Here is an 18,983-nt window from a genome sequence, read left to right as displayed (position 1 = left end):
TGCTAAAACTATCTACAAGTGTGTATTCCCTATGTGCACAGCTGGGAGGAGGAAAGGGGTGATTTGGGAACAATATGAAAGAATGAATGGCAAGGGGAACTGGTCCAGTATGAGAAACAGCCAACACAAATAGCACACAGAGGCAGAGTCAAAGGGTGATTATGTTAAGGTTACTACTTTGTAGCAGGATGACAAAGTACCTAGTTTTGGTTCTTTTCTTTTGGGAAAGGGGATGCCAAAAATCCAAAGATCGAACACATACTTCATTAAACGCCTTGCCAGGAATGAGTTAAACTGATGATTTTCAAACTTTTTGATGGAGATCCAGAATAAAAATGTGACATCTTGACCTAGCATCATATACACACACATGTGTGAAACAAAAGTTTCATGTAACAGTATTTCCCTCAATTACATGGTTACACACTCTGATATTTCTATTCTGTTTCATTTCTTTTAAATGGTGATCACAACACACTAAAATTATTTTATGTTCCAACAGTTACAATTCATAGACAATCCAGGAAGGGGTGTGGTAGGCTTCATCTTTAGAGCCATCAGAGACAAAATATCATCATTTAAAAAATTCACTAATAAAAAACAACGTAAGTTAAGTGCCCCCATGAATGGTATAGAAACTAAAGCAAAATAAAATCACAATAGTCTAAGATAGAGAAGATTTTTGTCCTGGAAGAGACAGGATGTAAGGCAGACCATGAACAGTAGGTTAAAAAGTCAAGCTACAATGGAGGGGACACATTAGACTTTAAGAACAAGTGAAGTAAAGGCATGGCATATCAAGGGAACAATGAATTCCAGCAGAAACTGTGTCTTTAAAGGATTTAAATGGTCACTGAAGAAAATGACCTGAGTAGAGAAATCTATTTCTCAGAGCATTTCCTTAACTGGAAATCTACAAATGACTTGATGTGACATGAAAGTGACTGCAAAGTGAAAAAGACGTTTGCTTGAAATTTATAGACACTGGATACAAGCCAACTAGAATCAAGCCAGAAAGCATAAAGCTGCTAATCAAATCCCAACATGATGCAAACACTGAGATTCTTCTTCAATTAAACCCATTTTACTAATATATTAATATATTACTGCTAATTATCGCAGCAGCTACCCATATTGTACCTGCTAATACCTTGCAAGATCTGGTACATGCACTCTTTCTGTTGTCACAATAGACACTTATCCATTTTATGGATAAGGAAACTGAGGTTCAGTGTGAAGGCCAAGTTTGTTTCACATACCGCCTCTTCAAAAAAAAAAAAAAAAAAAAACAGTATTTTTCTTATTCAAAATAAACAAATCAAAACCCCAGAAAATACCAACCTGTTCTGAAGTAGATAAAGGAAGGGGCAAGGATCCCAGTTCCTTCAGTAATTCATTTGTTTCCTTGGCAAGCTGATTTGTAGAGTGTTGTAACTGTTGCCTAAGAGAGAAAAGATATGTTTTAGGATATTCTCATTTCTTGAGAGCTGTTAGCATCAGTCTGTTCTCAGAGTGTCTCATGATGCAGGGAATGAAAGGGCACCTGAAGGAATGGGTTCCCAGATGCTCAGATTCACAACAAAATTCCCAAAGTACGACCCAGTCAAACTCACTTCAAGTTGTCTTCACGTTAACGAGTAGAAAGAACCTACCTCAATGAAAACTGCTGACTAGGTATTTTAATTCTTTGGGGAGAAAAGAAAAGCATTCTCAGCAGTTCTGATAGAAATACAAGAGCAGCTGCCCCCACACCTCAATCTAATAGTTTTAACATGTTGAACTCTCCAAAAATTCTCACACTGATTTGCCCAAGAGTTCTGCATGGTTACTGTCTGTCACAGTCCACTGACTAGTGACAGAATCCACGCACTGGGGGTTGGATGAAAGGTGCATTAGAAGCACAGATTCTACCCGAGGGAACAACCTCCAAAGATCAACTCCCACGTTTGTGCTTAAAGCTGGTGCTTTTTCAGCTTTATCTTTGGCTCCCTACCTATGCTTTATGCTAGACTTTCTGGTTCTTTCCTCCAAAACAAAGAAGCCCTATATTGTATAAAAAAAAAAAAAAAAAAATGGAAGGAGCAGAGGGGGAAGGAAATTAAAGAGGGAAAAATGTGCGGGATTGAAAGGTACTAGAAATACAAAAAAGATTCCTTTCAGTCATGGTTTCTTCTACTATCTGGCCATTTCTGCAAAGGTTTTAAGGGAGGACAGAGAAACCACACTACTAATTACTAATATTTTTTCACTGCAAAGGGATCTCCAAGATAGAAGGAAAAAAAAAAGCAAAACAAAACAAACAACAACAACAACAACAAATGAGAGTCAAAACCAAGAGGGAGTCAAAAAAACAAAAAACAAAAATGGGATTTCCTGGTGGTTCAGTGTTTCCCCCTTCCACCGAACAGGACAGTGGATCAATCCCTGCTTGGTGAACTAAGATCCAACCAGCCATATGGTACAGCAAAAAAAATAACAATAACAAAACAAAACAAAAAAGCCCCCCAAAAGAGTCAATCCGAAGCCTGAGCATCACAGACAGTACTAACATACCCACAGCTACCTCACATCTCCCTCAAAAAAGCTCAAAGTACTAACAATAAGTCATTCTCTCACTTCCCAATGTCTAGGACAGGAAACAAAAATACTGTCAAAGATGAAAACTAAAACTTCTAACAGCAGAGGCGGAGTCAAGAAGGACGTAATAAAAAGAATCTATTCCACTATTCTCTCCTCGGGTCATTCCGAATACACTTTTCTAATATTATATACAGTTGGAAATCCAACAGATTAGGTGAGCACTGTGCCAACAATGAAGCTCATGTAGGCAGAATGCAGAGTGGTAGGGATTCCCCCTCTACTTCCCTAAATTGTTCTGCTAAGCTGCCCAAGGGAGGAAGAAAAGCAGAGTCCAAGGACTCTGAGAGGCAGGGGAGATCACAACCCATTAATGTATTTTGTTGCTCCTCTTCTAGATCCATCTATGACCTCATGTCCCACTGCCTCTCATGCCCCACTGCCTCTCATGCTGAATCACAGGCCTGAAACCTAAGCTGCCAAGCAGCAAGAGCATTAAGTGTGTCCCCAAAAGGCCCTCACAAATCCCAACCTTGTCAGGAAGCTACTCACAGATTTTCCTGTAGCTTGCTTGAATCCTGCTTAGTTCCTAGTTGGCTCATCAAGTTCTTTATCTGAGCGGCTGGGGAGAGGAGAAAAACAAATTTATTAAAAAGAAAAATACATTCATCACAAGCACCCTGGGGAGGGGGGAAGGGATAAATTGGGAGACTGAGATTGATGTATACATACTACTATATATAAAGTAGAAACCTAATAAGGACCTATTGTATAGCACAGGGAACTCTACTCAATACTCTGCAATGGTCTATAAGGGAAAAGAAACTAAAAAAGAGAGTGTATATATATATGATTCACTGTGCTGTACACCTAAAACTAACACAACACTGTAAATCAATTATACTTCAATAAAATTTTTTTTAAAAAACAAGCACCCTAATTCTCAGATCACTGGTCTCTCCCCATATCCTGAGTAAGTATGTACAACCAATAGAAAGCATGCTATGATCAAGACCCTGGTCTTGATCTTCTATTCTCTTCTAAATCTACCTGTGAGATCTACCTTTCTCCTAGAGAGTAAATATGCCACCAAGCAGAAGATGGTGGTTCTGTTCCTCACTCCCAAAGAACTTCCACATTCTGCCAGATTTCCAGTGGCACTGGTTAAAATGTTTCTCTCTTTTGGAATGGCCTTGATACCAAGTATCAATTCACAACAATAAAAATTTAAATTCATGAATACAAAATAATTTTCTACAGCAAACATTTTTGGAAAGACAATGTACATTTATTATTGATAGTAAGTTACCACTAATTGAGCACGTCTATGTGCCAAGTACTATATTAGGAGCTTTGTATACACAATGTTATTCATTTTCATAGCAACAGTCTGAAGTGGATGTATCTTCATTTTGCAGATGAGGAAATAGATTTAGAGAAGTTAAATATCTTATGTAAGTGCACACACAAAAAGAAGTAGGGCAAAACATTCAACCCCAGGGACATCATACTCCAATGCCTATGTTCCTTTAAAGCTATGCTGTCTGTAGACAAATAGTACATTGCTTTGTTCAGATTACTCTACCAAGATACTGTACTAAGATTAGGAATGGTCATATTTGAATCCTAGATGTTTAAGCCCCTAGCCCTGGACGAGGAAAGCAGAGTTCTAGAGGAATTGATAGTCTATCAATAAGCAGAAACAGACTGCCTGGGAATCTGAACACCCTTGTCGCTCACTGACTTCTACAACAGGAATAGAGCCCCTGTTCCTATGTCCTACTTTCTATTCTCTTTATCTGTTGGCAGAGAAGATAGGGGAGATTCATTCATTCATTCATTTATAGAGCTTGAAATTTTATTGTATGACTTTTTTGTTTGTTTGCATGCTTGCATTTTAAAAGCATTCACTGTCTTCTATAGGGCTTCCCAGATCACTGTGCCATCATGGGTGTTGCAAAGCAAAAGTTTCCACAGTCCAGAATATATACGTATGTAACACTTCAAATCATGATTTTATCTTATTTTAAGACCATCTTTTAAGCAAAAATATAACTCCAATTTTATAACAGAAATATAAATGATTAAAGTGCTTAAATGATTAAAAATGATTAAAATTCACATGATTAAAAAGTTGCCTTTTGACAAACTTTCCTAAAGTATAACTATTCTATTAAATTTTAGCTTAATGGTTCCATAGGAAAATGTAAAGCACTATAAAAGATTGCATTCTGCTAAAAAAGCATTATGTGAGATATAAATAACCATTTTTCATCACTAAGATGTATAATGTCCTTCTTACCTAAGTCTAATGGGAATTAGAATCAAAGCTATCAACTGGCTGGCCAAACAAATAATTTAAGAAAGAGGACAGACATTATCATCTACAGAGTGTTCACCATGTGCCAGACACTGGGCTATGTACTTGATGTGGTATAATAAAAAGTATATTTGGTCTTTGTCCTCAGTTCCTGGCAAAGAGTTCCTAAAAGCCTTGGAATGTCCTGAGTGATAGGAGTGTCTTTTGTTATTCATAAAGGGCTCCTTTGGAGCATACAGAGCTTACCTATTGAGGTGACCTAAGCCCTGATAGCCTCAGGGTGGGTAGGGTTTGTCACCAGAAGGACCAAGTAATTAGCAGGTTGGAAATTTCAGTTCCACCCACCAACCTCTGAGAAGGGAAACTAGGGGTAGGGAGAAGTACAGGTTAAACACTAAAAATTCTTGAACTAGATTTGATGAGCTTCCAGATTGGTGGGCTCCCCAGGTAGTTCAGTGGTAAAGAACCCACCTGCCAAAGCAGGAGACTCAGGAGACACGGGTCGGATCCCTGGGTCAGGAAGATCCCCTGGAGGAGGGCATGACAACCCACTCCAGTATTCCTGCCTGGGAAATCCCATGGACAGAGGAGCCTGGAACAGTCCAGGGGGTCGCAAAGAATCAGACACGACTGAGTGACCACACACACACAAGCACAGACTGGTGACCACATGCAGATACAGGGAGGGTGTCAGTGCCCAGAGAGAGCATGGAAATTTTGAGCTCTTCCTACATACCTTCTTCTAGGAATCTCTTCTATCTGGCTGCTCCTGAATTACATCCTTTTATAATAAACCAGTAAGTGAATGTTTTCCTGAGTTACGTGAGCTGGACCAGCAAACTAGCTGAACCTGAAGAGGGGCTCATAGGAACACCTCGAATACAGCTCACTGAGCAGAAGGACAGATAAGAACCTAGATTTACAATTGGCATCTGAAGCGGGGGGGCGTCGGGGGAGCCTTGTGGGACTAAGCCCTTAATTTGTGGAATCTGATGCTAACTCCAGGTAGTGTCAGAATTGAATCAAATTGTAGGACACCCAACTTAAGCCCAGAGAAACTGACCACTGGCGTGCGGTAAACCCACACATCTGGTGTCAGAAGTATTGAGAGCGGAGGAAACACCAGAAAAGTGCCTTTCCTTCGCTCCTGATAAGCATTATCTCACCGTTGTTGCTGTGCTAGTTGTTCAGTCGTGTCCAACTCTTTGTGACCCCACGGACCGTAGCCCGCTAGGCTCCTCTGTCCATGGGATTCTCCAGGCAAGAATACTGGAGTGGGTTACCATTCCCCTCTCCAGGGGATCTTCCCAACCCAGGGACTGAATCCCGGTCTCTCGCATTGCAGGCAGATTCTTTACCGGCTGTCCCACCAGGGAAGCCCCTTATCTTATTAGGTAAGCATTATTACAGGTGGGGACACTGAGCTCACGCTGTTACAAAACTCATTCCTTCACTCGGAATACCTATTCTCCAGTTATGTGCTCTGGAAGATATTGCTCTCAAGAAGCTTTCATTCTTAGGAGAAGAGATAAGAAGCATGTATCAGGTAGTGATAAGTGCTATAAAGAAAAATAAAATCAGGTACGGGCAGGAATAACAGGGTAGGGAGAGGGGACTAGTTCATACAAGGTAGTCAGAGATGACCTGATAAGGTGACACAGAGCAGAGACCTAAAGGAAGTGAAAGATCAAATCCTGAAGAATATCTGGGGGAAAAGCTTTCTAGCAGAGAGCTGAAGCACAAAGTGCCCAAGGCGAGTACACTTGTGATGGAGAAACAGGGGGCCAGTGTGACTAGAGAGAGATGACAGAGAGGGGAGCCAGGACACACAGGACCCTGTAAACTAGAGCAAGGCCTTCGCATTTTAATGAAGTGGGACGCCACCAGTGGTTTTAAGCAGGGTCATAAAAACCAGAATTCAAATCCAGGGCTAATTCCAATAACTATATTTTTTTATGTCACATTAGATTCTCTCACAGGCAAGCAGACCTTTAAAGGAAATACACAGAATACAGTGACTTAGGGCAGGCTTCCATTTGCCAGTGTTGCCCCACCCTGCTTATCTGACAGGTCCCTAACTTAACAGCTCTCTCTCCTCCATATAGGCTGATGCCCTTGCTCTAACCTGCTCCCTTCCCTAAGGCCCTGCCACCTTTGGGAAGGTTCCTTCGTACTTACTGGAGTCCAGCAGAGTGCCAGCACCCAGGGAGCAGTAAGCAATTGCTGATTAATTGAGTTAGCCTCAGTTTTATGTCATGCCACTTTCAAGGCAGAAGATATGAACGAACAAGAGCTAGGAATAATGAGATCTAAACTCTAAGCCAAACAGGACCACTAACTACATGTACGGCACCAGATAAATCATTTCATGTTGCTGGGTCTCTTTCACCAATTGTATATGATATTCAGGTTTAACTAACACATATCAAGTACTTATTGTCTGTCACAGTACTTACTCTTTGTGTGGGTGGGGCTTTTTTCCTCATTCAATTATTACGACTACATAAGGACTAAATGACCTCTAAGTACTCCCACCACTGCGCAATGATAAAAGTCAACAATAATGAAGAAGCTCTAGTCCCAGAATGATGCTGTGTAACCAAGCAGTTTTTTTGCAAGCCACAGTTTGGCTGAGAGAGACTCTGCCTCTCTGTACAAATGGGACTGGACTGACTATACGCCTCTGGAGAGGAGGGACCACATTCTAACTCATTTTTGTGTTTGCATAACCACACATGCATACACACTCCTCCAGAAAATAACTGGTTACAGGGTGACACATAAAGGTAAATGTTACTAGTATGTAACATGAATGTTACAGTTCAAGGAAACAGATCTCATCTTATTGACTGTCTTTACATAGAGCATTCTCTTTAGAAACTCTAGAGATTTCAAAATTTCAAGTTGTTAATCACTGATCAAAACGTATTAAATGCCCTAGACAGCAAAGGGGATTTTATAGACTATGGGGGAAAAGTCAATTTAAAATCAGCTGTTCTTGGTTTATCCTCAGCCGAGAACTTTTTTTACCTAGTCTTTTCTGACTTCGTTTGCTGAGATGTGTAAATCAGGATGGGGGGACTGGGGTGGGGGGATGGAGGAGGACTTTATAGCGTCACTTGTTAGCTAAGCACCAGAATGAATCCAAGCTTTCATCAATTCTATTCAAATTCCTGAATATTGATATTTTCCTAAAAGTTTCCAGCAAGATGCCCCAAAACTCAAATGATAAGGACAGTAGCCTCTTTGTTTACTGGAAGTAGAATTCTCTGTATACTGCCCTCCATAACCAACATCAGGGTTTATTTGAAAATAGTGACTCAATGACCCATCTGTTTCACAACCAAGAACTGTATCACTTGAGACTTCCCTGATGGTCAAGTGGTTAAGAAACTACCTGCCAATGCAGGGGACATGGGTTTGATCCCTAGTCTGGGAAGATCCCACACGGTGGGGTACAACTCAGCCTGTGTGCCACAACTATTGAGCCTGAGAGCCTAGAACCTGTGCTCTACAAGAGAAGCCATGGCAATGAGAAGCCCACACACCACAACTAGGTAATAGCCCCCGCTTGCTACAACTAGAGAAAGTTCACACACAGCAACAAAGACCCAGCCCAGCTATAAAAATAAACAAATAATTCTTCTTTAAAAAAGAAAAGAACTGTATCCCTTAAACCTAAATCACAAAAAGAAATAGTTACATACACACTTATTTTCCCTTGAATGCACTTAAGATGTTAAAAAGTAAAGTGATACTTTTTGGAATAATTTTTATCAAAATGGGTTAAATCTGAAAGAGTTTTCTGGTCAGCTTGGTTAGCCTTTTCTAAGCATTCTAGTAAATAAAAGTTTTACTTTTAGATTGATTTGTTACATTTTGGATGAAAATCACTGGGTATCTATCCTCTATGAAATGCTACATAATCTGGAAACCAGATGACTAGGCCAAATGTAAACAAAAGTTCTTCAGTTCTGTGTAAGCAATTTTGTTATTTTTAAAACTAGGCCTCAATTTCTCCTATCACTGACCTCTCATGTTTAAAAGCATGTCCTGGCTAAAACTTTTTATAAGACTACGAAGCAAACCAATTTATTGCACATTACAGCTAACATCCACACTAGGACCTACTCTAAACTGAACACTCTTCATGGACTTTTAGCTGATATCAGCTTTTAGCAGAATCTGAATCTCCAAATGAACCTTAGTCCATATCAAAGTCTAGACACATTGAAAGCAACCACCATAAAGGTAAGCAAGCAAACATATATTCTAAGAAAGAATCGTGTTTACATAAAATGAGAACATGATAGCTTATGTTATGACATAAATCATATGACAATGAAGTCATCTCAGTGTCTTACTCTGAAAATTAGGTTTGCAATGTTTTTGCAAAGCTACAATGAAAATGACCTGACTTTTTAGCTACTATAATAGGAAAGCTCTAAACTAAACTGAACATGAACACTGAATATCAAAGGTATAATCTTCTATTTACCATACCCATGACAGAACACACAATGGGTTAAGAACATAGACTCTGAATTAAGACTGCCTGTGTGTTATTCCCAGTTCCACACTTCCTAGTGAAAGGCTCCACTCCTTTGTGCCTCAGTTTCCTCACCTAAAAAATAGGAATAACAAGAGACTCCTCATATGGTTGTTGTGAGGCTGACATTAAGATAATATGAAGCTAAATTCAGAACAGTGTCTGGCACTTAAAAGAACTCAATCAAGCATAGCTATTATTATCAAACTCGAGACCAAGAAAAATGTACTTAGCGATGATAAAAATCAATTAAGTACATACTGAATGCCAACTATTAATACATATCCACTGTGGTGCCAGGCCCTGTAGCTAAAGAGAGCTGTACAATGCATGGTCGCTAGCCCCACAAAACTAACAGTGATCTCTCAGTTGGAATAACAAGGTCAAAAAGCATGAATTAATTACAGAATACAGAATAAAGTAAGTGCTAAGCTTGCGAATTCAAAAAGGAAAACAAAATGACAGTTAATATTTCTTAAACAATGTTGCAGGCCTGCTTCAAGCACTTTACATAAATTTCCTCATTTAATTCTCAGGATCCTATGAAGTAAAGACTGTTATTAACTCCATCTTATAGATGAGGAAACTGAAACAGAGAAGTACAGCAATATGCTTACATAGCTAGTTAGAAGCAGAACTAGGACTCAAACCCAGACAGTCTGACTCCTGAGCCCGCTCACTTAACTACTAAACTATAGTGGAGCAGGGGACTCAACCATTAATATTACCATTTATGGAATGTCTACTATGTGCCGGGCACTATACTAGGCACTTTCAAATATCCCATTTTACCAACAGCATTCATTTTACAGATGGGGTAACAGACAGAAAGGGGAACTGCTCCAGGCTAATGGTACAACACAGAGGAGCAAGAACTCTGTCACAGATCTGCTGAGCCTAACTCCCAGGCTCCTGTTGACTTCATTCTTTGAAAAGCAAGGGAAAGCTTAGTTACAAGGGGCAGGATTTAAGCACAACTCAAAGGATTTGTATAATTTAGGTGGCTTGCAAGGTAGGAAACGATTGAAGAAAGGAGGAATAGAATGAGCAAAAACTTGCTGCAAAAAACAGTGTTTAGGGATGTTAAGAAAAATAGCAAAGGGTGACGAGTAGGAGAAAACATGGCTAATTTGGATTAAGATGACAGACAATGGAAGCAAAGTGGAATGCTAAGACCTGATGCAGCAGACAACAGCTTGCTGCTGGATACATATGTTGAGATCATGAAGACTTCACAAAGGGGCAATGAAATAAACAGCAAAGGGACAATAGGGAAACAATTTTGAAAGAACAGCCCACAGGATTTCACAAAACAGTCAATTTCAAAAGTTTAGCTGCTTTTAATTTTTTAGTAAACAAAATCATATCAAAATTAGCAACATTAAAGAACAGACATGCTGTTCTTTCATCTCTTCAGAGATAACTTGGAGCCTGTTAGGTTATTTCCCTCTATCTGCCTAGACCCTTCGTTTCATAACAGGCGGAGTCAAGCATTTTTCTTCTGTTGCCCACACATACTGATAACAACCGTTTGTGCTAGGCAGTCAACCTTAGCTGTACCTATAACAACCCACACAGTGGCCAGCCGTATTTCAGCCTGACAGGCTCAGCAATTCCAAACCCACAAATGCAGCTAAAAAGTTGAGAAAAAAGAATAAGCTATTCTCTCGTATTTTCAATAAGTACAGGTCCTTGCAGGACTATATGGATGTGGGCATATGTCTGGGGCGGGGTGGAGCGGGAGTGTCACATCTAGACTGTATACTTAGGTACACTGGCCAAGTTTGGGGGATGGGTACCAGTCTGATAACTGGGTAGAGGCAATGTCACCCTACCAATTTCCCATTCCCAGAGCCTCACTAAACAATCCCAAAGGGAAAATTGCAACTCACACTGCCAAGGGTCATAAGATGTGGTAGGAACCACATAGCACAAGGTAAATGAGGCAGGAAGAGTTCCAAAATGGTGGAAAAATCTCATTCATTCAAACCTACTAAATACAATTTACTGAGCATCAAAACCCTAAATAATATGAGCCCTGGCTATCTCCACGGCCTCTTTTCCTACTACGCTCCCTTCTCTAACTGCAGTCCAGACACATTAGTCTCCCTGCCATTCTTGAAGGCACTGAGGTCTTTGCTCTTGCAATTTCCTCTGCCTAGAATGCCTTCCCTCAGTTACTCACATGGCTCTCTCCCTCACTTCATTCAGATGTCTACTCAGAGAGGCCCTCCTTGACCATCTGGTGTAAGATAAATAGTGCTTCTTCCTCGGGTTACTTTGTGTCTCCTTATCCTGCTTTATTTTTTCTCCATAGCACTTATTATTTCTCCATATTAGTTATATATGTGTATGTATGCATATGTATGTATATACACACATTCATACACATATATATACACACACAATCAGGGCAGGGTTTTGTCTATCTTGCTCATCACTCCATCCCCAGTTAATAGCAGGTCCTCAAAGAGTATTTATTGAACAGCGAATGAGTGAATCTATCATATGGATAGATCTGAGGTAAGTACTAGAAATATAAAGATAAATAAGTCAGGTCTCATTTCTTTAAAGGAACTAACAATCTAGCAGGAGAGGTAGACAAACCACAAGAGGAGAAAGGTCCACAGCTCAGGTATTCCCCATAGCATCTTATGAAGAGTAAAAAAAAAAAAAAGTCACTTCTAACCTGCTGAAGTGTTAACTGCTACAAAACTGTAATATTAGTTAAAAACTATAAAAAGGCTAAATGTTGGTCATAAGAGACAGATATGGTTTCAAATTTCTTAGCCTGTTTCCTAACCCATAAAAAGAAATAATACTGGTCATTACTTCACAGGGTTGTTACAAAATCAAGTTACATGATGCCTGTAAAGCACTTACATCGCCTGGCACACAGTAGGCACCAAAAGTGTTAGCTATTAATGTTATTAATGGCTGAATCCAACTATTACTTGAGCCTGATGCCTAACCAAGAGCTAAATCTTATGAATTCTATTGCCAAAGACACCTCTCCTATCCTTTCTTTCTTTTCATTTTCAGTTCCTAACTGGTGTCTCTGATTCCAGCCTCTCCTTTCCAACTCGACTTACACATTTCTATAGAATTAAATCCAAACCTATGAGGTTAGCACTTAAGGCCCTTCATATCTGGGTCCCAGCTTAACCTTTCCAAGCCTACTTTGCACTACTTTCTAGAATCCACCACGTTAGCCAAATTAAACCACTCTACTTTTCTATACACAGCACACGCTTTCCCCCTACCATGCCTTGTTCATTTAATTCCCTCTTTAAAATGCCCTTCTCTTATTTATTGTAAAAAGTTCAAATCCGTTCCACCATCTTTCCAGCCAGACCTAACTCAAATGCCATAATGCCTTCCCTGGTCCCTCCCAAATGAAAAAGATGTCTCTCCTGAATACCTATAACTTTACTTTATCTCTTCTATAGCACCAAACCCTTTCGGTTGCTATGTACGCCACAGGCTCCCTGCCAGTTCTTACACACAGTACATGCATGATACTCAAATAAATGCATACAGAATGAACATTTCACAAATAGACATTAAAATTAGATTTGGTCTCAACAATAAATCTTTGGCTTTGAATCAGAATTTTCTGATCTAGCCTGTATTACAGTTACCTCACAAAAGGAAACTGGAACACAAAGTACTATACTTCCTAACTAGTGGTCATATATTTTTAAAATATTTTTATTTTTTGGCTGCATCATGCAGCATGTGGGATCTTAGTTCCCCAACCAGGATTGAACCCGTGCCCCATGCAGTGGAAGCATGGAGTCTTAACTTCCCTGGACCACCAGGAAAGTCCCACCAGTGGTCATATAAATGTTTGTTTCAAATTTATGGATTTCACAGATCACATATTCTTCTTTCCACTTCCAAGGCGCCAAGACTCAAATGATTTCCATCAGAAATTTTCCCTCTCTCAAATTCTACGTTACATATTAAATTTAAAAGCTAAGTGGTATTTTTTTCTTTAAAATATAGAACATAATTGTGATTCAGGACCAATTAGTTCTACCTATTAACAGGGTACAGCCAAGCTCACAAAAACACAATAATAAACAACACGGATGATGATACCATTCCTTCCAAGTATTTGCTGCTGCTGCTGACCTCCTGTTTATAAGGCTCTGAGTTGATTTTCAGGCACAAGATTTAACACATTCATCTACAGTCTCATTTAGACCCTAACAGTGGGGAGGCAGTTTTAAGACAAGCAAAGACATTCCGAAATCCACCACCAGCTCTACCATGTCTTACTTGCTATGTGACTGTGGCCATGTCCCTGAGCTTCTGTGTATCATGCTTGTTGAAAAGAGTAACTAGACGGGGAAGGAAAACAAAAGACTCATCAGCTTGAAATCCAAAAACACGCAAATCTTCTGCTACAAAAGACAAAATACTGTAAACTGAAGTGTCTTTGGTGAATTCTCTTTATTAAAGTAGAAGTCATCAGATCCCTTGAATACAAGTCATTGTAACTGACTTCCAAACATTACAAGAAGAACTGTATTAAAGTCACCAAAACACATGCATTCTCCAGTCTGCTTAATTGAAAGCAGCTGACTTTCAAGAAGCTGAGCAGAATGTAAAGTCTAAACCGGTAAACAACTCCCGATCCAAACTGGTCAAAGAGAAGTGGGTGGAGGGAAGCAGATGACAGGAAAAACTCGGCTGACCGCTGCATCAGGTCGACTCACTCACTGCTCTGGAGCAGACAAACACACCCTCCCACCCTGGGGCTGTCAGGACGGCTGTCTCAGCCCCAAAACACCTTAAGGGCAGAACTCCTGAGAAGAAACTCGAGCTTCAGTTGAGGCTCCGGACCCTCAGGGTGTCTGGGCCTGGCAGATTCGCGGATGGCAGCCCACCGTATCCAGAGCGGAGCGCCCGAGACGGCCTCAGGTGTGGCTTTGGCCGTAGCCCCGGCTGGACTCCGCGGTCCCGGCAGCCTTGTCAGGACGGCCCCCGCCCCCCAGCCGCCGCGGTACCCCGGCTCACTGGCTTGGCTGATCCGCTGGATGTTGCCGCTGCACGTCTGGATGATGCTGTTGAAGTCCCGGAGCGGGGGCCCCGAGGCCCCCGGGTTCCGGTACATGTCTAAGGGACCGTAGGACATGACGAGGAGCAGACACCGACTCGCCCTGCACCGCGCTCCTACCGGAAACAGCCGCCAGACCCGACCCGCAGGCTGACAGGGAAACCGGGAAGAGAAAGGGCGGGGACGGGATGAAGCTGCGTGCGCACCAGCCCCGCCCCCTCGCGGCGCGCTCGCGTCCGCCCCGGTTCGACCCACCCCGCATTTGCGCAGGCGCCGCTGGACCTGGTGGCTGAAAGGTAGCTTAGAGACGCGACGCCCTGGAGCTTGCGAGGCGGAGCGATGACGTCATGCCGTTGGGACTTGGATGGGAGAATGTGGGGTGGCGGTGTTGTTTATTGTCAGGGCGCGGCGACAGAAGGCAGGAATTTTTCGATTAGCATAAAATTGTACCAGATGATCTCAGCTCTAACATCCTATCCTGTTCTATTCTGAGAACCCAGGCCCAAATATGGAGAATTCGACAACCTTGAAACCCAGATCCGTAACCGAACTCCTGAGATGCCTCACTCTGTTTTCATCCCCTAGGGCTTTGGGAGGATTTTTGAAGCACTTTTATGGTTTACAAATCACTTTCATTTCTCCCTCCACCCGTTTTCTAGTCTGAGTGCTTCGTCGCTCAATCGTGTCCGACTCTTTGCGACCCAATGGGCTGTAGCCCGCCAGGTTCCTCTGTCTATGGAAGTTTCCAGGCAGAAATATTGGAGTGGGTTGCCGTTTCCTTCTCCAGGAGATCTTTCCCCACCCAGGGATCGAACCAGCGTCTCTTGTGTCTCCTGCATTGGCAGGCGGATACTTGATCAGTGCGCCACCTGGGAAGCCTAACAATAAAATAATAATAATGAAAAGATTTTTTAAGCACGTATTAGGTGTGACCCCCCCCCCCCCCCCCCACACACACACACTGCAGTTCAGTTGTTCATAAGCTGTTTCACACCAAGGGACGATGTCCTAACTATTCTTACCTTCAGACTAGATAACGGACAATCGATTTTTAAATGTTGAAGTAAAGTAACAACAATACTTTCGGCCACCTCATGCGAAGAGTTGACTCATTGGAAAAGACCCTGATGCTGGGAGGGATTGGGGGCAGGAGGAGAAGGGGACGACAGAGGATGAGATGGCTGGATGGCATCACCGACTCGATGGGCATGAGTTTGAGTAAGCTCCAGGAGTTGGTGATAGACAGGGAGGCCTGGCATGCTGCAATTCATGGGGTCGCAAAGAGTCGGACACGACTGAGCGACTGAACTGAACTGAACTGAAAGTAACAACAGAACAAGCATCATCATTTTCCCTATTTCAGGTGAGAAAGTTAATGCCACAGAGGTTAATTTGCTTTTCTGAGATTTGATTGCAAAACCCAAGCACTAAACTAATCGTATTGTCATCTTGCTATGTCCTTAAAATGCATTCTCATATTACCAAAATCATTATCCATCTAAATCCCCTCCAAATAGCTTCTTCATCTATATCCCAAACTAGGATTTCTTGGAGAACTAGATTCTCAAATTTTTAAAATCATTCCCTTAAGCAACTTGTAATGTATGACCTCAGTGTTTCCACAGAAGACTGCATTTTGTGAGCTTATGGTAAATGGAAAGACAAGGGTAGATTTTGCTTTGGGAGGAGATCAAGATAGACAGAAGTGAGGGGAAGCTGGCAGTGTTTGTTTTCCATTTTCTCCACCCCACTTCACCCCAGTCTGCTTTGCAATCTCTGGGGAATGACCAAGAGAGGAAGCTGCTTGCCTATGTGGGAGGGGGCCCTTAATGGGTGAATGAGCCTGCATTCAGCCTTAGAGCTTTTATAAGCAAATCTGTCTCTATTTTTTGTTGAAGCATTTATAAGAGCATTTTTTTTTTCTCTTTAGAGAAAGACAGATGACATTTGGGGGCTCTCATTCTGGTTTTTAAAACCATTTTTTTTTTTTTTTTTTTAGAATCCTTAGTTTTATATGTTTGCCAGCTAAGTCGCTTCAGTTTTGTCTGACTCTTTGCAACCCCTTGTCTCTTCTGTCTCCTGCATTGGCAGATGGGTTCTTTACCACTAGCACCAACTGGGAAGTCCATAATTTTATATATCTTGCCGACAAAGGTCCATATAGTCAAAGCTATGGTTTTTCCAGTAGTCAGATGTGGATGTGAAAGTTAGACCATAAAGAAGGCTGAGCTAAAGAATTGATGGTTTTGAGCTGTGGTGCTGGAGAAGACTCTTGAGAGTCCCTTGGACAGCAAGGAGATCAAACCAGTCACTCCTAAAGGAAATCAACCCTGAATATTCATTGGAAGGACTGATGCTGAAGCTGAGGCTCCAATCTTTGGCCACCTGACATGAAGAGCCAACTCATTGGAAAAAACCCTGATGCTGGGAAAGACTGAGGGCAAGAGAAGGGGGTGACAGAGGATGAGATGGTTGGATGGCATCACCTACTCAATGAACATGAGTTTGAGCAAACTCCAGGAGATAGTGAAGGACAGGGAAGCCTAGTGTGCTGCAGTCCGTGGGATCACAGAGTTGGACACAACTTAGCACCTAAACAACAACGGTAGTATTGTATGGGCTTCCCAGGTGGCACTAGTGGTAAAGAACCCCATGCCAATGCAGGAGACCTAAGAGATGCCGGTTCGATCCCTGGGTGGGGAAGATCCCCTGGAGGACGGCTTGGCAACCCACTCCAGTATTCTTGCCTGGAGAATCCCATGGACAGAGGAGTCTGGTGAGCTACAGTCCATAGGGTCACAAAAAGCTGGACATGACTGAATCGACTTAGCACACAGCACACATAGTAGAGTAAATCAGTATTCTTGTCTGGGAGACTCCGTAGACAGAGGAGCCTGGCTGGCTACAGTCCATGACAAGAGTTGTACATGCCTTAGCAACTGAAACACCACCATAGTAAATCATGTATATTGTACTTTTTACCTAGAAAGTAGTCTTGGGAATGTTTTCATTTACATTTGACTGTTTAATGAAGTGAAGTTCAGTAAAGATTTTCATCCTGGTTTCAGCAAAAGTGGTGGTTGTTATTGTTGGTTTTTCTTCAACTAAAATAAAAAGTGGTTTTCCATTTGTGCCGTGGCTATCTTGTGCTGTCACTTGTAGAAATACATTTGTGCCTTGCAAATACTAGATGTCAAATGAGTATATATTGAATTTATACATGAATAATAAATAATAATTTCTTAAATGCCTATTAAGGCAATGTGAACACATTGTACAAAGTTATTGGTAATTTCTAAGATGAAACCTATCTGACAGAGACCACCTATGGTCTGACAGATTTATTAACTTAATGCTGCAAAAGGGACTACAAACTAGAGGAATTGTGAGGCGTCTCACCAAGCACAGGGAGAGAGAATTATTCTAGAATTTTGAAGGATGGACTGTAGGTAAAATTTAAAAGAAGCAGTGTTTTTGATAGCCGCAAAACATACCAGGCTATGTGTAAAGGGATTATCATCGGGCCTGAGCTAACAAGAGGACTCAGAATCCTGTTTCCTTGGAAACTAACAACATGAAGATAAATGTGGAATGCTGTATCTAGAAACCCCTTATCTGAAGCTCTGCACCTGGGTTGGAAATTGAGGCTGCTTCTCTGTGTCAAAGTCACTCAGATGCTCCAGGCAAGGGTGGAATATTCTGGTCTTACTGATATTTCAAATAGCAAATTTTCTGAAAAAGCACTGCTTTTAGAAAATGAGATTTCTCAGCATTATGTCTTTTTTGCTAATTGACAAAAACAGTTTTTCTTGGTTTAAACCCATCAAGGTGAGATTAGCTCCTTGGTAACAGATGAAGAAACTGGTGTTCTCTAGAGGTCTGGATGCTTGCCCACAGTCATGCAGCTATTAAATTGCAGAGCCATGATTCATGCATATTCTATGACCCAGTAATTCTACTAACTATATACTCAACAGGTATGCATCCATATGTGTTCCAAAAACCAAGTATAAGGAAGTTCATACCAGCATTTTTTTATGACTAAGCAGAATTCATCTGTATTAATTTTTATTGTGTTATTATTAACATACAATAGAATGCACAGATATTACATGTTCATTTCAATGAATTTTGACATTTGTATATACCCACATACTGTGTTAGTTGCTCAGTCATGTCCGACTCTTTGTGACCCCATGGACTGTAACCTGCCAGGCTCCTCTGTTCATGGAAATTTCCAGGCAAGAACAATGAGTGGGTTGCCATTTCCTTCTCCAGGGAATCTTCCCAACCCAGGGATCAAACCGGTGTCTCCTGCATTGCAAGCAGATTTTTTTCCATCTGAGCCACCAGCCACCAGGGAAGCCCATACACCCACATAACCACCACCCAAACTGAGAAATACAACATTTTCATTGTTATCAAAGAAAGTTTCTTCAAACTGTGGTCCTTTTTTTGTGGTGGTGGAGGGG

The 18,983-nt window shown here is 41.4% G+C and overlaps 1 protein-coding gene across 1 annotated transcript in view; it reads right to left on the bottom strand.

The window, feature by feature from the left end:
* The window catches only part of STX12 (syntaxin 12), a 30,479-nt gene extending 15,766 nt beyond the window's left edge, over nucleotides 1–14,713 (bottom strand). The window contains exons 1-3 of the mRNA XM_043909425.1: nucleotides 14,472–14,713; nucleotides 3,130–3,199; nucleotides 1,342–1,441 (exon numbers count right to left, since the gene is read on the bottom strand). Of these exons, the coding sequence (XP_043765360.1) occupies nucleotides 1,342–1,441; nucleotides 3,130–3,199; nucleotides 14,472–14,589 (288 nt within the window). The 5' untranslated portion in view covers nucleotides 14,590–14,713. The remainder of the gene's footprint in view (nucleotides 1–1,341; nucleotides 1,442–3,129; nucleotides 3,200–14,471) is intronic.
* Nucleotides 14,714–18,983: the final 4,270 nt, after the last annotated feature.

This window comes from Cervus elaphus, chromosome 8, assembly GCF_910594005.1.
Source record: "Cervus elaphus chromosome 8, mCerEla1.1, whole genome shotgun sequence".
In the NCBI taxonomy this organism is placed as follows: Eukaryota; Metazoa; Chordata; class Mammalia; order Artiodactyla; family Cervidae; genus Cervus; species Cervus elaphus.
This window is presented reverse-complemented; position numbering and strand designations above follow the sequence as displayed.